We start from the raw sequence: 22,753 nt of genomic DNA, 5'->3' as shown, positions 1-22,753 counted from the left end.
GTTGTTGTGCAAGGCTACAATGCACACATGGGTGGAGTGGACCATGCTGACAGACTTCGAGGGGCGTATGGTTTGGACCGTCGGTCCAAAAAATGGTAGCATAGATTATTTTGGGGAATGATTGAGATAGCATTTGTCAGTGCCTACATCATATACTGTAATCTGCATGAAAAAGTCCCTCTAATGGCATACCGGCGTAATGTGGCCTAGGACTGATGGACCAGAAAGAAATTCCTGTTCCAGGAAAACTTTCACGTGGTATGAGGTCACCAAAGTCACCAGAGCAAACTTGTCTACCAAAAAGGAGGAAAACAGAATATTCTGTGCCCAATGATGTCAAGACTAAGTAATCGTGGAAATAATTTTGTTGTTTTTGTAAAAAAAATCGTGGTCGATGTGAGGTGTGTTCGAGAAAGAAGATGCAGTCAAGACCGCATTCAAAGTGTACTACTAGTAGTGTGTTTCTTTGCTGCAATGAAAAAAAGAACTGCTTTGCAGAGTAAGTTATCATAATGTGTCAGTTGTACATGATGTATGCAAGATGTTCTACATATGAACAATAATATTAGGAAACACTCTTATTACACATGTTCGCTTTAAATTTTGCTTTTACATTTTTGTAATATTTTAGGTATGAAAAACGTGTTCTAATTGAGACAATAAATGTGATATAATTCCAAAATGTTAACATTCTTATCTATCCGAATATGAAGCCTCCAATACGCCTGACGGTACTTAAAAGTACCAGGCCCCAAAAACATACCAAAAATTAAAATTATGATTTGAAAATATTAGCATTTACTATTTGAACATATTCCATTAGAATAAGGTGAATAAATCAAGTATACTTATTTTTCACTATTCAGGCAACAAAGGGTTAAGTGTAAGATTATGTATGGTTATTCTGAGTCGCCTAAAGAAAACATCACAAGTCAAATGTCATGAAATGCAATTCATTAACTCAAAATATGAACAGTTATGCACTAAAAGCAACGTTATCGCGTAATTGTAATTTCAGAGGGTAAATAACGGAGGGAGAAAATTAATTTCTCGAACAAAATTTCAACTCACCACAATCCACTTCAATTCAACTAATTCAAAATGGGATTCGATTTCGTTTACGTACCTCCGTTGTAAAACACTGAAAAAAATTAAATTAGATCATTAAAATGTTTAAAATGTTTGTCGTAACTCTGAGTCACGATTTTTCGGATATTTCCGAGACTGATTTCATTATAGTTAGGTACCTACGGTATATTGGCTGATAGGGGAAAATACTAGGATAGGCATCATTAGGTAACCTCAGAAGTTTGCGTGGCACCCGAACTGGATAAACACCTAATATGGGTATACTATCTTCCCTAACAATACAGTTGATATGAAATGATTAATGCACACAACACTACTGTCACTTGCTTCGAAGTTTTCTCTTTGTAGGCCTACCAGTATGCACTTAAGCAATTTACCTTAATGGTAGGTGTTTTCAAAATCTGAACGCTGAAGTTTTTGCTCTGCCCCTGTAATTGGACTTACATTCAGGCACACGGCATATACGACCCATTTAATTAAACTATAGCCTAAACATAGCCACAAGTAAGTGAAAATACAAGGAAAACAAGTTCTGAGAAGAACATGAGGACAATCACTGTATCACCACCGGATTGTTCGAATACATAGGTACAATATGCACGTGGACATCATCACTAACCTTTATTTTGTTAGTAGATTCTCCAGATACCTCAACTGAATAAGGTCCTCTTCATCTATGTTAAATGGACATTCCCTGTTTGTTACAATTTTTTATGAACTTGATGAACACTCAAGACTTGCAAAGGAAAAAAAAAAAAAAAAAACGACCCAACGAGGACCAACATATAACGTACACCAAAAGGAAAGAAGGAAACGGTACTACTTGTAGTGTTATACTCTTAGTCATTTAGTATAATATTCTTAGATTTTCGTAGATGATGCATATCTATAAGAAAATCTCTTGGCTCTTACGGTACAATTCTGATTATTTTCACACAACTGAAAACGGCTAGTTTTTCCCCATTAATTTAAAATTAAAACGTTCTGTCACACTTGAAAGTTTGAAGTAATAACTTAATTAATTTAATTTCGTGTGGCTATTACTAGCCGATTGCAGCCCTTGTAAGGCGGACCCTCCGATGAGGGTGGGCGGCATCTGCCATGTGTAGATAACTGCGTGTTATTGTGGTGGAGGATAGTGTTATGTGTGGTGTGTGAGTTGCACGGATGTCGGGGACAGCACAAAAACCCAGCTCCCGGGGCTTTGGAATTAACCATTTAAGGTTAAAATCCCCGACCTGGCCGGGAATCGAACCCGGGACCCTCTGAACCGAAGGCCAGTATGCTGACCATTCAGCCAACGAGTCAGACAAGTAATAATCAATATCACATATTCCAGAGATCTATGAAGCAGTGTAGGTAGAAATACAGTTGGCAGTATTGATTAGATAAGGAAATCCTTCACTATGGGTTTTTGAAATAATGCAGGACATTTAAAATATTAACATCTTATAAAACAAAGGAACATCAGCCAATTAAAAGAGAAATAGGTTTCAGACTGCATTCTGCCTTTCCAGATAGGTTTCAGACTCCGATCCTATGCGTTCTGGCACCACTGTATCCCTGGACCAATGCTCTAATGCTCATATAGTAAGTTCACGTTGTTTCCGACCATTTTGTATAAGTTTCTTTTGCCACAGTAGGAGAAATAAATATTCCTCCTTCTTGGATCAGACAGTTATTTGGAATTATCTCAGTGTTTATTCTATTAAAAAATATGTAATGGCATAAAATGTTTTAAATGGTACATAAATAACTTTTGGTTGAAACTTTCCTAAATAATATTGACTGTTTTGAAAATATGAGGGATATCTGATTGATTGAATCCTCATATGAACATCATAATGCCAATTAATCCAGTTAACACAACTGAAAGATATATTCTGAGCTACCTAAAAGAGTACCCTACTGCTTTTGTTGAGGCATACACACACAGGGGTGCATCAGTGACATAATGTTAGGGCCTTCAAGGTCTGCAATGCAGGTGAGGCCCACAAACTTCCCAAACAAACAAACAAACAAACAAACAAAAAACAAACAAACAAACAAATGTACTCTTTTATGAAGCTCAGAATATATCTTACAATTAATGAATTAATTATTTAATTTTACTCAAATGCCATTCTGAACAGGAAATGTTACATTAGCTTGTGTTGAAAAAGACAGTTTTTACAATTCATAAGTAGAGATCAGGTGAATGCATCTAGCTGTGATTATTGGTATTGTACTGAGTCTAGCACAGCCATCTCTCGTAACATGAGTGGCTCACTCTCTCACAAAATGCAGTGGAAAAAAAAAAAAAAAATCGCTATGACAACTTCTGTAACTGACTTACCAGAGCTATTATTAGTAGATAACTCAGTCATAACTATAAGTATCCCAGACTTATGCACATTGTTTTACCAGTTTCTTACTCTTCCTATTTCTGTTTTGTCTACCATACAATCATTTTTGAACTTGAACTGAAAAAGAGCCAGCTATGAAATGAAATGACCCAAGACAGACTCACTAAAATCAGCCTCCTCAGCATCGAGTGTGAAAGGACAAGATCTGCGTATGTCAGTGAAATCAATAGTGTTGCATTCCAGAAGGCATGCTGCATGCCCCAGTTTCCTTAGACTTGATTTGAATACAGTAGAGTTTTCAAAATTTAAAAACAGAAGATAGAAGTTGATGTAGTATTTTAATCCCTACAAAGTATTTCATTTTCAAAATAAAATCTATGAATTAGTTTTGTAATTTTACAGTTAGTCCTTTGTACATAGTGTACTGCCTTAAAGGGATATAGTTTATTATATTATATTACTTTATCAATTAATTCCAATGAGCCAAAGGCTCATATACAGGAATTGTACAATACAATTTGTTTAGCATCTAAAATTAATATGATACATATTAATTGGCGGCAAATAAATATATAAATTTGTTATAATGAACGTTACTCTAAATATTTCCTTTACGTTACCATTACACAAAGTCTTATAAAGAAAGTCATCTACTTACTTAGGTACTGATTCCATAGCACATTCTTTAATTTAATTTTGAAAGATGACAGATTGGAAACTGATTTTAAATCTCTTGGAATATGATTATATGATTGAATGGCTGAGAACTTAAAGCTACAGTTGCCATACTTATATGAGTGTATTTGAAAGAGAGCTATGTCACCTGTTTGTCGTGTGTTATAATTATGAATATCTGAATTCAGGGTGTAGTTACTATTGTGCAGGACACTGTTTAGTTTAATTTTGTGAATTAATATTGATGATCTAAAAGCAGTGCACATAGATAAGGGCATAATTTTACTATTAGCGTATAGAACTCGAGTGGGTGTGTCAAAAGGAAGATTATAGATATTTTTGATTGCTCTATTTTGTATTACCATAAGTTCATGAAGGACTGTCTTTCTGCAACGAGACCAAAATTACATTTAGGTATTGTAAGTGACTGTGAATGAGTGAGTATTATACTGTAAGTAGAACTTCCCTACAGACAATATATCTTAATTTTCTCAAAAGCCCAGATACTGGAGCTATCGACCTCACCTATTTCCATGTTGTTAATATATATCTTTGAATGATTAATATTTTTTATACTCGGCTTAGTTATAATCATATATTTAGTTTTATTGACGTTCATAGTTAATTTATTGATACTGAGCCACTTGTTTATTGCGATGATGTCTTCTTGCATATTATTTATCACCGAGTCCACTTTGTCACCAGTATAGAATATATTTGTGTCATTTGCGTAAAGCATATTTTTACCCTTTAAATTTAGAATATTTATATCATTTATGTATATCAGAAACAAAGTAGGGCCCAAGATAGACCCTTGTGGAACCCCACAATTCACCTCCTTGTCCGTGCTCTGATAACTATTGACGGAAACAAATTGCTTTCTTCCGCTAAGGTAGCTGCGGAACCACACTAATGCAACACCACGAATTCCAGCATCTTCTAATTTAGATAACAGAATTTAGTGATTTACCGTGTCAAAAGCTTTAGCGAGATCAATAAACAATCTGGCCGCAATCTGGTTACCGTCAACACTTTCCTGAAGCATCAACACAAGATCAGTAATTGCGAGTTCTGTGCTGGAATTCTCCCTGAAGCCATACTGGGATCGATAAAAAATCTGTCTTTGTTAAGGAAAGCCATTAGTCTTACCTTTATAATGCTTTCTAATATTTTGGAAATGATGGGTAGTATGGATATAGGTCTATAGTCCCCTGCATTACTAGTGTTCCCTCCTTTGAAAATTGGGATAACTTTAGCAATTTTTAAAGCCTGCAGTACGACCCCAGTTGCATTAATATTTTGTTTATATTTGCTGCTGTTAAATTTGTGTGTGTTATTGATAGGTTTTATACGATTTATTTGAGGGGGCTGAACTATAATTTCTACAGGTGGGCCCATATCATATTCATTATGCCTCTGGGGTGCATCAATAGCATTTTCTTAGTGGGGGTTTAATGAACTATAATGAAGAGCAATTGTTCTATATTTCTGAATATTTAATATCTACATGTACTGCATTAATACAGTACTGAGATATATTGCAATAATATATTTCCTAGATAGTTTCCCCACTAGACTATGAAAATTCTGGTCTTCTCTGAGGAAAGCAATGGCAAACTACCTCACTCCTTATCCTAGCTAGTATTCTTATTATTTTGGCACCACCATAGGTATTGGTGTGGTTTCCCTATAACCACATAACCTATGGTGGTGCTATTTTGTGATACTAATAGTGTGTGTGTGTACATATAAGGAACCTCCGTGGCTCAGGAGGCAACGCGCTGGTCTCTCACCGCTGAGTTCCGTGGTTCAAATCTCGGTCACTCCATGTGAGATTCGTGCTGGATAAAATGGAGGCAGAACAGGTTTTTCTCTGTGTACTCCAGTTTTCACTGTCATATTTCATTCCAGCAACACTCTCAAATATCATTTCATTTCATCTGTCAGTCATTAATCATTGCCGCAAAGGAGTGCGACAGGCTTCGGCAGCCAGCACAATTCCTATCCTCACTGCTAGATGGGTGCTCTATTCATTTCATTCCTGACCTGGTTGAATGACTGGAAACAGGCTGTGGATTTCATTTTTACATTTCAATAGTGTATATATGTATAAATGATAAAATCTCTGAATATAACAAGGAACAGTATTAAGTGAATGAGTTCAACTCAGGATGCCATGTGTCAATGCTAAAATTTGAAACTGTATTATGAATTATCGTTTGTCTTGCTACAAATAAGTTAGTAGTTAATTTCCTCATTATTTCCTAAATGCTTTTATTACAGGACCATTTTGTTGTATGTAACAAGAATCTTCCAGCATTTGTTAATGTTTATTAAGTGTCTTTCTATTTTATATTATTCTGTGTCGATGAAGTGTTCATACACATGGTTATATCAGATTATAGATTATTTTTAAATAAGTATGGAGAAGTTATTGAAGAATCTGCGTGCAGTTCTCACCCGTTAAATCATTTTTAGTGGCTTAGGTAAGGTCTGTGGTGGATGTACCAGTACATAGCCTCATGTACACACCCTGAGAAAGAAAAGGGAATTTGAGGAAACCATTCTGGTGAACTCTGGCAGCCAAATTACAGATATTTCAGTTAATTCAGCTTATTATTTACTCATTTCAAATTCAAGGCAAAGTAAAATCAGTAAAATTAAAATTAATTTATGCCCAATGTGTGACAAGTATAACAATAATATTACAGTGTGAGGATCTGACCATCCTTTCGGCTGATGACTTAACAGACAGATAGAATCTATCAAGAGGATTACAAAATTGAAATCCTTATTATTCTCTTTTCCGTGTTTACTCATATCAGAAATTTAAAAAAAAAAAAAAAATTTTGTTTTTGGCTAGGGAGGAACCCCTGTTGGTGCACACCTGCACACATATAGATACCTAGACAGATACAGATAGAAATGGAATTGCTATTCTCTAAGGTATTTTTATGCCATGGGAAGGGTTTTCGATCAAACAAAACTGACAATCCTTATACTTTACAGACTAAACATGAATTTTATTTATAACTTAGGTTATTATGTTCTTACACAGAATTCTTATTTTCATGCAATTATCTCGTGTATGTATGTTCAGTCTTCAGCCCTAAGGCTGGTTGGATCCTCAACAGCTATGCCATCAGCTGTCATAGATGGCCTAGGCATCACTGAAGAGGCGTTCTAGGGAAATGAGGAGTGAGGTAGTTTCCTGTTGCTTTCCTCATCAAGCCAGAAGTTGCTATTACATATCAGTCTGCCAAGCCCACTAAAATGCATGCACCAACCGACCCTATGAGCAACGTTTTCACACCATTCATAGCAGGGACTGGCTGCACAAGGAATGGCATTACTAGCATCGCTCATACCTCAGTCACTTTCATATTGTCAAAGCCAAGGATAAGACAGAGACAGATCAATGAAAGTAACAAAATTGCTCTAGCCCATACCAGAAGACATAGTGCACTGTAAACACTAGGTCCTGCCAGCAAATCTCATCTAACAAAAATCATTAAAGCCATGCCAAGATTCGTCAATAACCATAAACTTAGAAAACTGTGTTGAAATCATTACTTACCGGTATGTACCAATATCTGCCCTGAGGTACTCAGACAGCAAGTTGGCTGTGTGGTTTGGGCTGTGTATTTGTAAACTTGCATTCGGGAGATGGTGGGTTTGAACCCCACCATTGTCAACCATGAAGATGGTTTTCCATTTTCTTGCATTTTTACACCAGGTTAATACTGGAGCTGACCGGGCGAGTTGGCCGTGCGCGTAGAGGCGCGCGGCTGTGAGCTTGCATCCGGGAGATAGTAGGTTCGAATCCCACTATCGGCAGCTCTGAAAATGGTTTTCCGTGGTTTCCCATTTTCACACCAGGCAAATGCTGGGGCTGTACCTTAATTAAGGCCACGGCCGCTTCCTTCCAACTCCTAGTCCTTTCCTATCCTATCGTCGCCATATGACCTATCTGTGTCGGTGCGACGTAAAGCCCCTAGCAAAAAAAAAAAAAAAATACTGGAGCTGTGCCTTAAGGTCATGGCCACTTCCTGCTCAATTCTAACCCTTTCTTGTCCTATCATCTCCAAAAACATAACTGAGTTAGTCCAAAGTTAAACCAGTATTAAAATATCCCTTAGGGTTGCTTTGGAATGATGTTGTTGTCTCATGCCATCTGTCACTTTTTCCTTGGCAGTATATCATTCAAATTCTTGTTAAAAACATTATTACCTATGGTATTTGCAAATACACTCTGAGTAAATTCAAATTTCCTTATAAGCACATTTATAATTGGCTACAAAGAACACAAGTCAAAAATTTGCACTAGGCTGCAAGACAGAACTGGAATAAGTATACCACGCCGGAACACTTTACTTGGACAAAGAAATCTGAGTTGTCTAAGGCCACGGATGTACAATGCATTATCTGTGGACGTGATCAGTGGCAACCAGAACACCCTGAAGAAAAGGCTATTCACATGGGTCATTAACAATTATTACAAAGTAGATCAACTTATACATTTCCATTATAATATTTAAATAAACTAGCACACTATTCCTCTCTACTAAGAAACCAACCTTCTCCTTAATCCATGTCCCTCCTTTCCAGCTTCCTGTTTATTACACCAAATGCAGAAAAACAGTTCATAAAATTACTGTAGTCAAATATCACCAGAATGAAAATGGAGTAAGTGATATTCACTAGATGCCATGATGTACATAATCTACTTATTGTATTTTTAAAGCCCACACACAAGTTTACCTTATGTAGGATTCACACTGTATCTTTTACTACCTCAGTATGTATATGTCAGATATTGATTGTGAATAAAAAAATGTAAAATAAAAAAAGTGTAGGCATATATTGGAAAACTTGCATCTGGGGGAAGCTTGATTGCTGATTGATATTACCACAGGATTCTTGGTGAGGTGCCCATATTTTAAATTTCAGCCAGTACACAAGGAAAAGATGAACTACTTGATTAACTTTAAAAAAAAGGGAATCACATCCTTTTGGTTCAAATTCTATGGTAAAATGGAGAAATATGGGTTATGATCTTAATGTCAAGAGTCTTGTGGAACTTTATGTTGCACCAAGACAGATAATTATATGATGCCATTATATTTAAATACAGTGCATAAATATTCTGCTTACCTGTCAGAAACACTACCTCAGTAACTTTCTCAGGTTTTTTCCGTACTGTTTTTAAGTTAAAATGATACATGTGTCTGCCTTACAAGTTTCCCTCTGTATTTTCAGAACCTGACACAGCTGGATGTGAGTGAGAATAGCATAGAGAGTCTCGACTTGAGTGCCCTCACAAAGCTGGAGAGTTTACAGTGCTCACGAAACAACTTGGTCGAACTCACTCTCAATGGAAAGTCCCTGGTGTCACTCATTGCTGGCAACAACAGTAAGTAGTTCCAAGGATTTCTCATCTTTCCTGTAATAGAAACATTACCTATCAGTCATAAACTTATAAATCACTTAACTAGGCCTATCTGTGTGTGTAGCTCTTGAGACCAGCAGGAACCATTGTACAGGCTCTTTGTCACAGAGAAGTTATGGTACATCTTCTCTCCCACTTCTCAGGATGGGTGGGATCCTATAAATGGTGTAAATTATTCAATATAGCTCCTTATTTATATAATTAATGATTTCAATAATAATAATAATAATAATAATAATAATAATAATAATAATAATAATAATAATAATAATAATAATAATATAATCTCTGGTGATATACAGTGACCAGAGTATACTTGGTTATGTGAAAGTGATTGAATTATGAGTGTTAGAAGTAACACCATTCCTTATACAGCCAGTCCCTGTTATTAATGATGTGAAAGTATCATTCACAGGGTCAGTTGGTGTATGTATTTCAGACTGATGAGTAACAACACCTTCTAGCTCAACAAGGAAAGCAATGGGTAGCTATCCCACTTCTCGTTTCCCTAGTACGCCTCTTCAGTGACTCCTCATCTATCTATAACAGCTGATGTGGATCTGTTGATAATTCACCCAGCCTTTGGGATGAAGACTCAACAAACATACATTTGCCTGTGCAGTCACAAATCAAACAGAGTACTCATTTTTGGTGATGGATTCTCGGCCCTCTTTAAAACACCAGTCCCCCTAGTATGCTTTTGATTTCACTACAATAGAGTCAAGAGTGACGGTGGTGGTGGTTTTCTTTGGATCATCAATCCATAGACTGCTTTGATGCAACCGTACCCTGTCCTAACCTTCTACATAGCTACTACATCTTCTCTAATCCATTTGTCATGTCTACCACTGTTCATACTGCCTACACTTCCCTCAAAAATAAATGAAGTTGTTTTGGATGTCTCAAGGTGTGTCCTACATTCTCTCTTTCCTCCTGGTCAAATTTTGCCAAATCATTCTCCTCTCACGATCTCGATTCAGTATCTCTTCATTTGTGATCTATCTACCATCTCACCTTCAACATTCTTTAACACCACATTTCAACAAACTTCCCCTTCCTTCTGAACTAGTTATTGTCCATGTTCCGTTTTTATACAGTGCCAGACTCCTCACAAAAGTCTTCAAAAACATCTTTTTAACTTGTACAACAGTGTTTGTAGTGAGAACATTTATTTTATTAAGAAAAACCTTCCTAAATTGTGCTAGTCTGCATTTTTATATCCTTCTTCTACTGCCCAAGTAATAATATTCATATACCTACTCTACTTCTTACAAGACTTCATTTCGTAATCTAACACCTTCTGCATCACCTGACTTTGTTCGGCTGAATTCTATTACATACATTTTTGTTACTTATTATTTATTTACTTTCATCTGCTTTAGGCTTGTGATAGTCTTTGAAGATGTTTTTCCCAAATGGTGATAAAAATTAATCTTTCACTCTGCTTGTGAAAATCTATCATATGTTGTTTGCTGCACAGTACAAACACAACTAACAGTGTGCACCACTGTTTTGTTGTTCACCGGTACCGGTATAGGTGAGGGATGATATGATGTATTTCAGACACCATTTCTTTAGGAAAAACTCTGTGCTTCACTGAGTGTGTGCAGTCCCATCTGGATCCTTCCTTATAGCCTACATAAGGAGGGAGAATGAGAGTGAGGAGGAACATCAATGATTCATGAGACCACTTGTTAGAAGGAAAAATATCATAATGTCATTTAGTGGTCGTGAAAGTCTACGTATTAAGAAAAATATCAAGTTTGAAGCTAGAAAGAAAAGTTATGTTATCTTCTATCAGCAGTACCAGTATTAATATTCTCTCTTCAGTTCATAACTCCAGAAATTATTTGTTTCTAAGTCTAAGTAATTAACAGTAATCATAAAACACTACCAGTACATAAAAAAATTTAGTAATTAAAATTGTGTTGTATGATAATAGTTTATTATTGCAACTACTGAATTGCTCCAACACTTTACTCGAGTAAATATGACAACCAAACCAAACCAAACCAAACCCCATGGCACTACAGCCCTTGAAGGGCCTTGGCCTACCAAGCGACCGCTGCTCAGCCCGAAGGCCTGCAGATTACGAGGTGGCCTGTGGTCAGCACAACGAATCCCCTTGGCCGTTATTCTTGGCTTTCTAGAACGGGGCCGCTATCTCACCGTCAGATAGCTCCTCAATTCTAATCACGTAGGCTGAGTGGACCTCGTACCAGCCCTCAGGTCCAGGTAAAAATCCCTGACCTGGCCAGGAATCGAACCCGGGGCCTCCAGGTAAGAGGCAGGCACGCTACCCCCTACACCACGGGGCCGGCCAAATATGACCACCTGTGAAGAAAATTGTATGTGTATTCATCCCTTTGCATGTCCATTATTTATACCTCATAAAGTGTATCCAGTAAAAGAATATAATAACCAATAAAAGTATTAAATAAAACAATAACCTAAAGGACATATCATTTTACCTGTCACTTCCAGTAAAGACTGTTTATAATATACAAGCTTCCTCTGCAGGAAGGAAGTCATCATGGCTGGCTAGCTGGGTCAGCAGGACATCTTGCTCAATACAGATGAACTCAAGGTTAAGTTCCAAGTTCTCACATCTAAACTTGCCTTGTACTAGAAACATGCCCTCAATCAAACTAAATTCAGAGGAAATAATACATTTCTAAACAGTGAGGGGAAATTGGAAATTAGAAGTATGGTAGGGCTACTGATATTAAACCATAGTAGGTATGTTAGATTAAAAGATTTTTTTTTTTCTATTCTTACATCCCTCAGAATAAAGAAACGGGTATTTTTATATTGAAAGAGCCTAGGTCTTTCTTCAAAATTAGCTAAATCAGTTTTAAGCAATCATGTGAGAGACTTTGTTCAATTTTAGAAGAAATTATTTCCTTCCTCCTGTTTTCAGTTATGTTCATGACAGCCAAGCAAGCTGGCTGTGTGGTTAGGGGTGTGTAGTTGTGAGCTTGCATTCGGGAGATAGTGGGTTCAAACCCCACTGTCAGCAGCCCTGAAGATGGTTTTCCATGGTTTCTCATTTTCACACCAGGCAAATACTGGGGCTCTAACTTAATTAAAGCCATGGCTACTTCCTGCCCACTCCTAGCCCTTTTCTGTCCCATTGTCTCCATAAGATCTATCTGTGTCGGTGCGACGTAAAGCCAATTGTAAAAGAAAAAGAGAGAACCTGTGTAAAAAGTCAGTGACATCATTGCATGGTAAAGTTAATTTAATTGCTATTAAAAGGCTAGTCATGTCATAGGACAAGGATCTTCTTACCAAATGTTTATCCTGTGGGTACTCTCAATCAAGAGTGTCATTGTCACAGAAAAGGGTGTCTAACTAATTTTTTACACACCACAATTTAATTTACACTAACACTATAGGCAAACATCAAATTAATTTCCTCTATATAGTTGCTTGTCAATTTCAATATAATTTCTTTCTTTAATATAATTCAGTGCATTGTGATATGTGAAAAAATACAGTCCAGCATGCTTTAAATACCGTACATACAACTCAGTACGTTGCGTGGTCTAAAGTAACAATGCTTTGGAGGAGTAGATCTTCAGTCCAAACTTTTGGATGTGTTTACAACGTATGCACCTTATCTGCGCAGTGGGGTGATCTGTTCTAAAGGAGAAAGCTTTGAGTAATGGAATGAAGATGGTGGTAAATAAACGGTGCTAGTTTGTTGTGTGCAACACCATTTTATTCACAAAGTATGTTTAAAGTACCCAACCTCTTGTTTCACATAAAGCACCATATGATTCATAACACTTTCTTATACCCTCGATGGCATGAAGAAGGTGACACTTTCACTTGCTGCCCTAATCCTTCCCATAAGATCATCCATGTTATTAGGTAATGTTGTGTAAATTATGTCTCTGTCACATATTCATCATGTACAATCCAAGTAGACACAATCCATTTTTCTTTTACTTTTCCCATACACAAACAGCATATCCATCAACTCATCACTATCACATAATTCATCAACAAACAACATGCAGCCAGAATGTTTACTGTGTGCAAAATCATAATGTCAACAAATTCTCCTCTCCTCAAGCACAATGCTTTAACCCCCATCTAGTAAGTCATGCATAGACTCATTCACTTCTAATATATACCTGCCGCAGTACACTTAAAATTACATGTTCACATCTATACGTTACTTACTCCAATCCTCATGAATTTCTCATTTCTAATTCACTAACATCCTGATTATATTTAAGGTGCAAATGAAATTCTCTATCTTGAGATAACACAATATAATGCCAAACAGAGTTGCTCACATTGAGCAACTTTGTACTCACCAGTGTACCTGCACCTATGGGCTTGTGAAACTGGTGGTCCATACTTTTGCTATTTTGGCAGATCATAATTATTTAACCACTTATAAACTAAAACAAACATCACAAAAACATATACTATTATGTAGATCCAATTGATGCAATCAATGCACAAAGCTGGTGACTACAATGGTTCCGCCGGGCTGAGTGGCTCAGACGGTTAAGGCACTGGCCTTCTAACCCCAACTTGGCAGATTTGATCCTGACTTGGTCCAGTGGCATTTGAAGGTGCTCAAATAGGCCTATGACAGCCTCATGTCAGTAGATTTACTGGCACATAAAAGAACTCCTGCAGGACTAAATTCTGGCACCTCAGCATCTCCGAAGACCATAAAAGTAGTTAGTGGGACGTAAAGCAAATAACATTATTATTATTATTTACAATGGTTCCAATTCACCGAAATGAAGATGAAGAAACAATTTAATACATCCTTGTCATTATCTTGTTTCAGAGTTGCAGAAACTTACCATCAGCCCACCTCCTGTAAATCTCAAGCATCTTGATGTATCTTAGTAAGTAAGAAGTCTTAAGCAATATTCTTTATTACTGTAGACTGCAATTTTAACTCTTAAATTACAGGTTTCATCACCTGGAATTCTAAATATAGATTTTTGTTTTTTTAATAATTATCTGGTAGGAAAAACAAGCTGTTTGCATGCACTACTTAGAGAGAACAAGACGATCAGCTCCTACCCTTTCCTACCAGTTCAAATCCATAAAGGACATCTGTATGAGAAGATTGAAGTCTCAGCAACCACCATTGAGAACAGCTGAAGAGCTGGTAGAATCAGGTTTCAGCCTTGGTATAGAATGGAAACACTGGTGGATACAAGCAGCTCCAGAGTGATACAGACTGTTGAACCCTAATCATGTTCCTGGAGGATTTAACCTCCCTCGCAGGACCTGGAGAATGCTGAATGGATACTTCTCTGAGTCAGTGTGATATAAAACTGATTTAAAAAAAAATTAAAAAGTGATATTCCAGTGCCTTTCACTTGGAAGAACGAGTTTTGGGGCACCAGATTTTCTGTAACATGCATTAACAAAGGGTCTGTTTCTGAAGTTATTTATTTGTCTAATGTTCTACCACATTTGTGAACTGAATGTCATTTCCTAGCAAATTTAGTAAATTTGTCAAGCATCCATAAATAATGGCATCCAAATCTTAATCATTTTCAAGCAGAGGATGCATTTTTGAAATGTTGGCAGTATTATCTGTATCAACAGAATGAATTTTGCACATTAAATACTCCTCCTATTTTTGAATGCTGCTAACAGCCACTTCTGCCAGATAACTGGCAGTGTGAGCACAACTAGATGTTGCAAGAGTGGCCACTAAATGAACATCACCTGTTTTGGTTTAACAGTGAGGCTTATTATCAGTTCATTGTGAACATTTGCCCAACCCTCAAATCCTAGGCTAACACTTCGACTTTTCAAATTAAGGGAGTAAGTTTACCTCATCATAAATAGTTTCCAGTTAAGATCCTCAGTTTACTTCTTGTCTGCAGGGATAAAACCTGAGCAAAGTTGTTGCAGAAGTCATATAAATTGAGGATGTTCAACACTATTAAAAGCAGCATTTCTTGAAAATATAAAAAAACAATTGCAGTTTAAACCAGCCAACCCTCGCATCTGTAACAATGTAGCATGTACTATAAGTTATATGTACACTCCCCATTAATAGAATACTCAGAACTTAAGGGAAAGAGAGAGGTAAATCCTGGAGGAGCCTTCCTCTTGCTCCAAACTCAGGAGCTAAGCAAGTTTCAATTGAATGTGTTACTATCAATTTCTGGTAGATTTTCTCTCATCTTGCACCAGAAGTGAGACTAATTTTTAAAAATATTTGTTGTTGTTGTTAGTCGTTTAGTCGCTTCAGACTCTCCTTGACCCCATAGACCAAAGTGCGCCATTTCTTTCTGTCATGTACAATTTTCCGAAGACTTTCTAATTGAGAGCCATGGTTTCCTTAATGCCATCAGTCTACCTCATCCGTTGTTGCCCTTTTCACCTGTTACCATCAGTCTTCCCCAGCATTAAGGTCTTTTCCAGTGATTCATGGTTTCTCATAATATGACCAAAGTACTTTAGTTTTTGTCTGAGTATTTGACCTTCCAGTGAACAGCCTGGGTTTATTTCCTGTAATATGGACTTACTAGATATCTTTTCAGTCCATGCAACTCTAAGGAGTTTTCTCCAACACCATAGTTCAAATGTGTCTATTCTTCAACGTTCAGCCTTTCTTACCATCCAGGTCTTGCTTGCGTACATTGCTGTTGGGAAGACCATAGCCTTCACTATACAAATCTTCGTTCTTAAAGTTACATCTCTACTCCTGAAAATGTTATCAAGTCCTCCTAGGGAGCAAGTGTCTTTTAATTTCATGGCTGCAATCACCGTCAGCAGTTATTTCAGAGCCTAAGTAGATGAAACTAGGAACAACCTCCATTGTTTCACCATTTATATGCCAGGAGGTGATAGGTTTAGTTGCCATGATCTTTGTTTTCTTGATATTCAACCTTAGTCCAGATTTTGCACTCTCTTCTTTCACCTTCATTAGGAGATACTGTAGTTCTTCTTCACTTTCTGCCATCAGGGTGGTGTCATCAGCATAAGGTTATTTGTATTTCTCCCACCAATTTTAGCTCCAGTTTCCATTTCATATAATTTGGCATTCCTCAACACATACTCTGCATGTAAGCTGAATAAATAAGGTGACATTATGCAGCCTTGTCATGCACCTTTCTCAATCTTGACCCATTCAGTTGTTCCATGCAAGGTTCTCACTGCAGCTTCCTGATCAGAGTAGAGATTCTTCATAAGGCAAATAAGATGATCTGAGTACTTGGGTACTTGCCACAGTTTATTGTGGTCAACACAGTCAAAGGCTTTAGCATAGTCAATAAAGCATAGGTATAGGTATTTCTGGAATTCTCTTGCTTTTTCCATAATCCAGCGAATATTAGCAATTTGATCTCTGGTCAGTCTGCCTTTATAGAAACCGGCTTGTTCTTCAGGTAGTTCTTGATCTACATAATGCTGAAGGCTATTTTGCAGTATCTTGAGCACAACTTTGCTAGCATGCAATATAAGTGCAATTGTTCGGTAGCTTGAACATTCTTTAGCATTGCCCTTCATTGGAATTGGGATGAACACTGAGTTTTTCCAATCTTTTGGCCACTGCTGGGTTTTCCATATTTGCTGACATATTAAATATAACATTTTCACAGCATCCTCTCCTAGGATTTTGAACAGTTCTGCTAGGATTCCATCACAACCACTTGCCCTATTGTTTGCAATATTTTCTAGAGCCCACTTGACCTCATTTTCTAGGATATCTGGTTCTGACAACACAGTAACTTCATCATCAGGAGTATTCAGATCTTTCCTATACAAATCATCTATATATATCCTCTGCCTTTCTTTAATCTCCTCTACTTCTGTAGATCTTTTCCATTTTTATCTTTTATCATTCCAATTTTTGCCTGGAATCTTCTTCTGATGTCTCCAATTCTCATGTAAAGATCCCTCTTTTTACCCAGTCTGTTATTTCCTCAACTTCCTTGCACTGTTCATTCAAAAAGGCATTCTTATCTCTTCTAACTAGTTTCTGAAACTCTGAATTTAATTTAGACTCCTTCAATCTTTCCCCATTGATTTTTGCATTCCTTCTTTCTTCTGCTATTTGGCCTTCTTCTTCTTCTTGTACTGAACCCATTAATTGTGTATATTTATTTTGAATTGTTTCGGTAGTTAGGAATAGATCCTTCATTTAAACAATTTGAGTGAATTTCTACCATGCAGTCGGTAATCATAAATAATAATTAATCCCTCCACTTTTCTCATGTTACTTACCAACAATATTAATAAATTCTAGCAATGATCTGGAGATGCTGCCCAGTTGGACCGCAAGTTGCAGCCAGTTACGAGCCCTCTTTGCCAGCCATAACCACCTGCGGTCACTGCCTGATCACCTGTTCTGCAGTGAATCAAGTAGTCTGCACACTCTACAGCTAAGTTACAATCAACTGGCATCATTACCTGCCGTCATCAGGCATATTCCACTGCAAGAGCTCTTTCTTCAGAGTAATAGTATTGCCATGCTTCCAGCTAACTTTCTCAAGGCAGCTACAAGGTAATGGTACATTAATTTGATTCTTTTCCTTTCTCACATCATACCTAAGTTAAGAATAATATTTCAACCATAAACCAAGCATGAGTAAGTATCTCCTGCCTATATATCAACAATGGTTCGTTATTCCAGATGGTTTGTTTACAGTCACCATTTGGAAAATCTGTATTGTTTAATAATATTTCAGCATTAAACATCACTAATCAAATATTTTGATTAGTATCTCCTCAATAATGAAGATCAATGGTTAATTATTATTATTATTATTATTATTATTATTATTATTATTATTATTATTATTAAATACAAACTTTGAATTTTACAGCATTACCAGAAGTTATACGTATCATTCACTGGTTTATTAGCTTCCTCGGGGGATCAGTGGTGGTGTCCGACCCATGATCAGGGGTTCGATTTCAACCAATAAAAGAGAACACTACGCCTGAGAGATTGCATTTCATTTTATCAGATCTACCTATAAAAAGAAAACTATATTACTCTTATAACAGCAGCCCTGTAGTGTCTTCCTACAAGGATGTAGAAGTAACAGTCGTGAAATGTCAGCACTCTGTTATTTATGAGTATAAGGTGAGGAACAGTGGCGTATCCTGGAATCTCCACTGAGGCATGCAACTAGTAACCATGCAGTTAACACAATGTATTAAGTAAATTTCAATTCTACTCACCCTAATTACATGTAGGTGAACTCGAGCCAAACAGTTTTACTGTAAGTTTCTGGATTGAACGTGCGTACACAATTCTTGTTTTCTGTTTTTAAATTTACGAGGGTCTGCCTCTGTGGTGTAGTGGTTAGTGTGATTAGCTGCCACCCCCGGAGGTCCGGGTTCGATTCCCGGCTCTGCCACGAAATTTGAAAAGTGGTATGAGGGCTGGAACGGGGTCCACTCAGCCTCGGGAGGTCAACTGAGTAGAGGTGGGTTCGATTCCCACCTCAGCCATCCTGGAAGTGGTTTTCCGTGGTTTCCCACTTCTCCAGGCAAATGCCGGGATGGTACCTAACTTCAGTTCACGGCCGCGTCCTTCCCTCTTCCTTGTCTATCCCTTCCAATATTTCCATCCCCCGCAAGGCCCCTGTTCAGCATAGCAGGTGAGGCCGCCTGGGCGAGGTACTGTTCATCCTCCCCAGTTGTATCCCCGACACAGAGTCTGAAGCTCCAGGACACTGCCCTTGAGGCGGTAGAGGTGGGATCCCTCGCTGAGTCCGAGGGAAAAGCCAACCCTGGAGGGTAAGCAGATTAAGAAGAAGAAGAAGATTTCTTTTGCTATGGGCTTTACGTCGCACCGACACAGATAGGTCTTATGGCGACAATGGGATAGGAAAGGCCTAGGAGTTGGAAGGAAGCGGCCATGGCCTTAATTAAGGTACAGCCCCAGCATTTGCCTGGTGTGAAAATGGGAAACCACGGAAAACCATCTTTAGGGCTGCCGATAGTGGGATTCGAACCTACTATCTCCCGGATGCAAGCTCACAGCCGCACGCCTCTACACGTACGGCCAACTCGCCCGGTAAAGAAGAAATTTACGAGGGAAGGTAGAGGTCTCCTGGCTTTAACTATTTGAATCTTTTCATCAAACGAAACGGCCAGTAAATGGCTTTTCAAACTGATTTACAATTATATCCATTTTAGACTCATCCATCGTTAATACCACATGTGCGCAAAATATAATAAAACACCGAAAACGACGAATAGCACAGGAACAGCACACACAGAATGAACTCACTAATCAGCAAAACACACAATGAATTAACTCACTAGTTAGCCTCAACTGAAGCACTGGAGGTAAGTCACCTCAGTGGCATTGGTCAGTTTCGTACGTTGGGTTGTCGATGGGGGGTAATCTGTGAGTCCCGTTCGCTGTAAACATGCCGACTTTCTCCAAGTTGCTAACAGATGGCAGATGGTAGCACGGGTATTATGTGACAAATTCTGACCAAGTTTCAATTGCAGCGACATCGTTCGGAGGGTTTCAGAACTATGTCTGCCACCGAATGCAATTTTAAGATTGAATGCCTTACATCCTTAACTCCTCCATTTGCTGTCTCTTTCTTCCTAGTGAGGAGTAGACAGCGAGACTACACCAGCACCACAGTAGTCAAGCAACGGAACTAGTACAGTTGCGCGAACCTTTTGAACTTCTGAGAGATGAAATCGTTAATATTTGACTTGAAACAACCTAAAATCATACATCAGACAGTTCTTTGTGTTATCATAACGCATGCAATGAATGCCTTGCATTCAAGGAGATTACGCCCCTGGTGAGGAAGTATATACGATGAGGAACGCATTGCTGTTAGTTAGCAGTGGTGATCTGATAGACATAAGCCTAGCATACCTATCTCCCCGGTCCCCGGACCAATCGAGCATACATCAGCAAGCCGCAGGAGGTGGGTTGAGGGGAGAGGTACGCAGAGTCTGGGCTGCAATATCTTTCTCCAATACCTTGCTCTCAGAAATATGTGCAACGTTTTTTAAGAGTTTCGTAAATGGAACAGTGTCAGATGCTTACATTATAATGTGCTTTAGATTTCCATCATTCTCATTTGAGGTTTGGGCTTCACTGATAGCGTTGGTAGCCCTCAGTATACACCACTGATTTCTGTGCAATCATAGATTTTTGTAATTTGAGGGAGCATGGTCCCCAATTAGCTTAAATTACTGGGATTCTGCTGAAATCAAAACATTGTTTTCATTGAGAGCATGTTTAAAATATATATTTGAAGGTGAAATATAGTGTTCAACTACTGATTTCAGAATGAGGGTGCTAAATCTCTCCAACAACCGACTATGTGAGCTTCCAGTTGGGCCTGAGCCTTCAGAATGTTCAAACCACCAGCTAGAGAAGATGTTCCTCACAGCAAACTGTTTAACAGACAGTGCCTTAGATGTGATTGGAAGGTTTGCTAACCTGCGGACACTACATGCAGCTTATAACTGTATAAATACCCTCCCAGAAAGGTACGTTTTGCATTACATCTCACTAACAACTTGCCCTGGCTTTGCATGGAAGAAAATTTGCAGACAATATTAGCTCAGTGTGACGTTTTCTCAAGGTCCTTCTGACTGCCTGCCTATTAGCACCCTCCCTTCTCCCCATGCAAATGTCTAAAATTTCTGTGCTTTCACTTAAATGACGATGACTCCCCAACTATTCATGCAAATCTATATGTAAAGGTATTTCTATCGATAAGATTATTGAGTTAATAATTTATTTCAATGAAGATTATATGATTAATCTCAAAATATGGTTTATAATTTTAAGTTTGATCTTTTACTGCACACTATAACATAAAGAGTCCAGCTTATGGTATATGGGCAGCATGCCTGCCTCTTACCCAGATACCCTGGGTTCCACTCCCGGCCAGGTCAGAGATTTTTGCCTGGATCTGAGGACTGGTTCAAGGTATACTTGGCCAATGAGATTGCAATTGAGGAACTCTCTAATGGTGAAATAGGGATCCCTGTCTAGAAAGCCAAGAGTAACAGCCAAGGGGATTTGTCATGCTCACCACATAACACCTCATAATCTGCAGGCCTTTGGGCTGAGCGATGGTGCTTTGTAGGCCAATGTCCTTTGGGGCTGTTCTACCATGGGGTTGTTTTAAAACATGAAGACACTTCTTGAGAGCTATCTCTTACAGATTGGTACGTACTGTCCTGGACTAAAGAGCTTATGTTCAACAATGCTTCTGAGCGCACGTGCATGCACTCTCTCTCACTGAGGGTCTAGAGTTAACAGTTTAGGCAACATATGCCAAGAATAACATATGAATAGTAACACAGTAAAGGTTTCCACCTATTCAATACTATATGTATTTACAATATTATAAATTACATGGAACTAGTTTCGACCCACCTAGGGGTCATCATCAGCCATATTAAAGCATACATAAGTTTTTGTCGAATCCTAAAACATGTTATTTTTAACTGTAATAATTTATAAAGTGAAGTGTGGTAATGAGATGAGAAATGTTAGTATGGTACAGGTGAGTAGTAATTAATAATAATATGAGGAATATATATACAAAGAAGTTTGGAACAAAGTACAAGTGGGGTGCTTAGTGTTGTAAAAAATATAAACTCGTGGATATCAGTAGTCCTCGTACTAAAGAATACAATGTAAAATAACACATATAAACATATATACAAGTGTATATACAAAGTTTGGAGAGTAAAAAGTGATACTCTTTTAATGCCGAGTCGGCTTGACACTGATCAGCTTAAGCAGAGAAATTAGGCATTTGGTGTATTAAAGCTGTGTTGACTGGCTGCGTTGTTGATAGTTGGACGTGAAGTTATTTTTGAATTTCTGGTTAAGAAGAAGGTGGATACTGGGCGTGGATGTATTAATTCTCAGTTCTTAGCGGAAACCAAATTGGACCTGTTAAAATGGAGAAAGCTGGTAAAAACAAAAAACGGAGATAGGAAAAGGTTAACATAAAGTGAAAGGACGCTTACCTCGTGCTGCGGTGTGTGTAGTATAGCTGATGGTGTGCGACTGGTGGCGGGAAGTGAAATGTGGGCAGAGAGGAGGGCGGGCGCGTGCGGGTTAGGAGGGGGTTAGGAAGAGTGGGGGTGGCTTGGGGCGGGGTGGGGGTGGGAGGGGGGGAGCCTTAAGGCGGGGCTGAAGGGTGTGGGAGAAAGGGTAATTGTCTCGGAAAAGTACCTTTGATTA

At 38.1% G+C, this 22,753-nt stretch overlaps 1 protein-coding gene across 1 annotated transcript in view; it reads left to right on the top strand.

The window, feature by feature from the left end:
* Phlpp (PH domain leucine-rich repeat protein phosphatase) overlaps positions 1-22,753 on the top strand; it is a 317,236-nt gene that overhangs the window by 250,360 nt on the left and 44,123 nt on the right. The window contains exons 9-12 of the mRNA XM_068228737.1: positions 9,369-9,522; positions 14,375-14,435; positions 17,804-18,061; positions 20,833-21,036. Coding sequence (XP_068084838.1) covers positions 9,369-9,522; positions 14,375-14,435; positions 17,804-18,061; positions 20,833-21,036 — 677 coding nt within the window. The remainder of the gene's footprint in view (positions 1-9,368; positions 9,523-14,374; positions 14,436-17,803; positions 18,062-20,832; positions 21,037-22,753) is intronic.

Source organism: Anabrus simplex, chromosome 7 (genome assembly GCF_040414725.1).
Source record: "Anabrus simplex isolate iqAnaSimp1 chromosome 7, ASM4041472v1, whole genome shotgun sequence".
Classification (NCBI taxonomy): Eukaryota; Metazoa; Arthropoda; class Insecta; order Orthoptera; family Tettigoniidae; genus Anabrus; species Anabrus simplex.
Note: the sequence above shows the minus strand (reverse complement) of the source record. Positions and strands in the feature narration are given on the sequence as shown.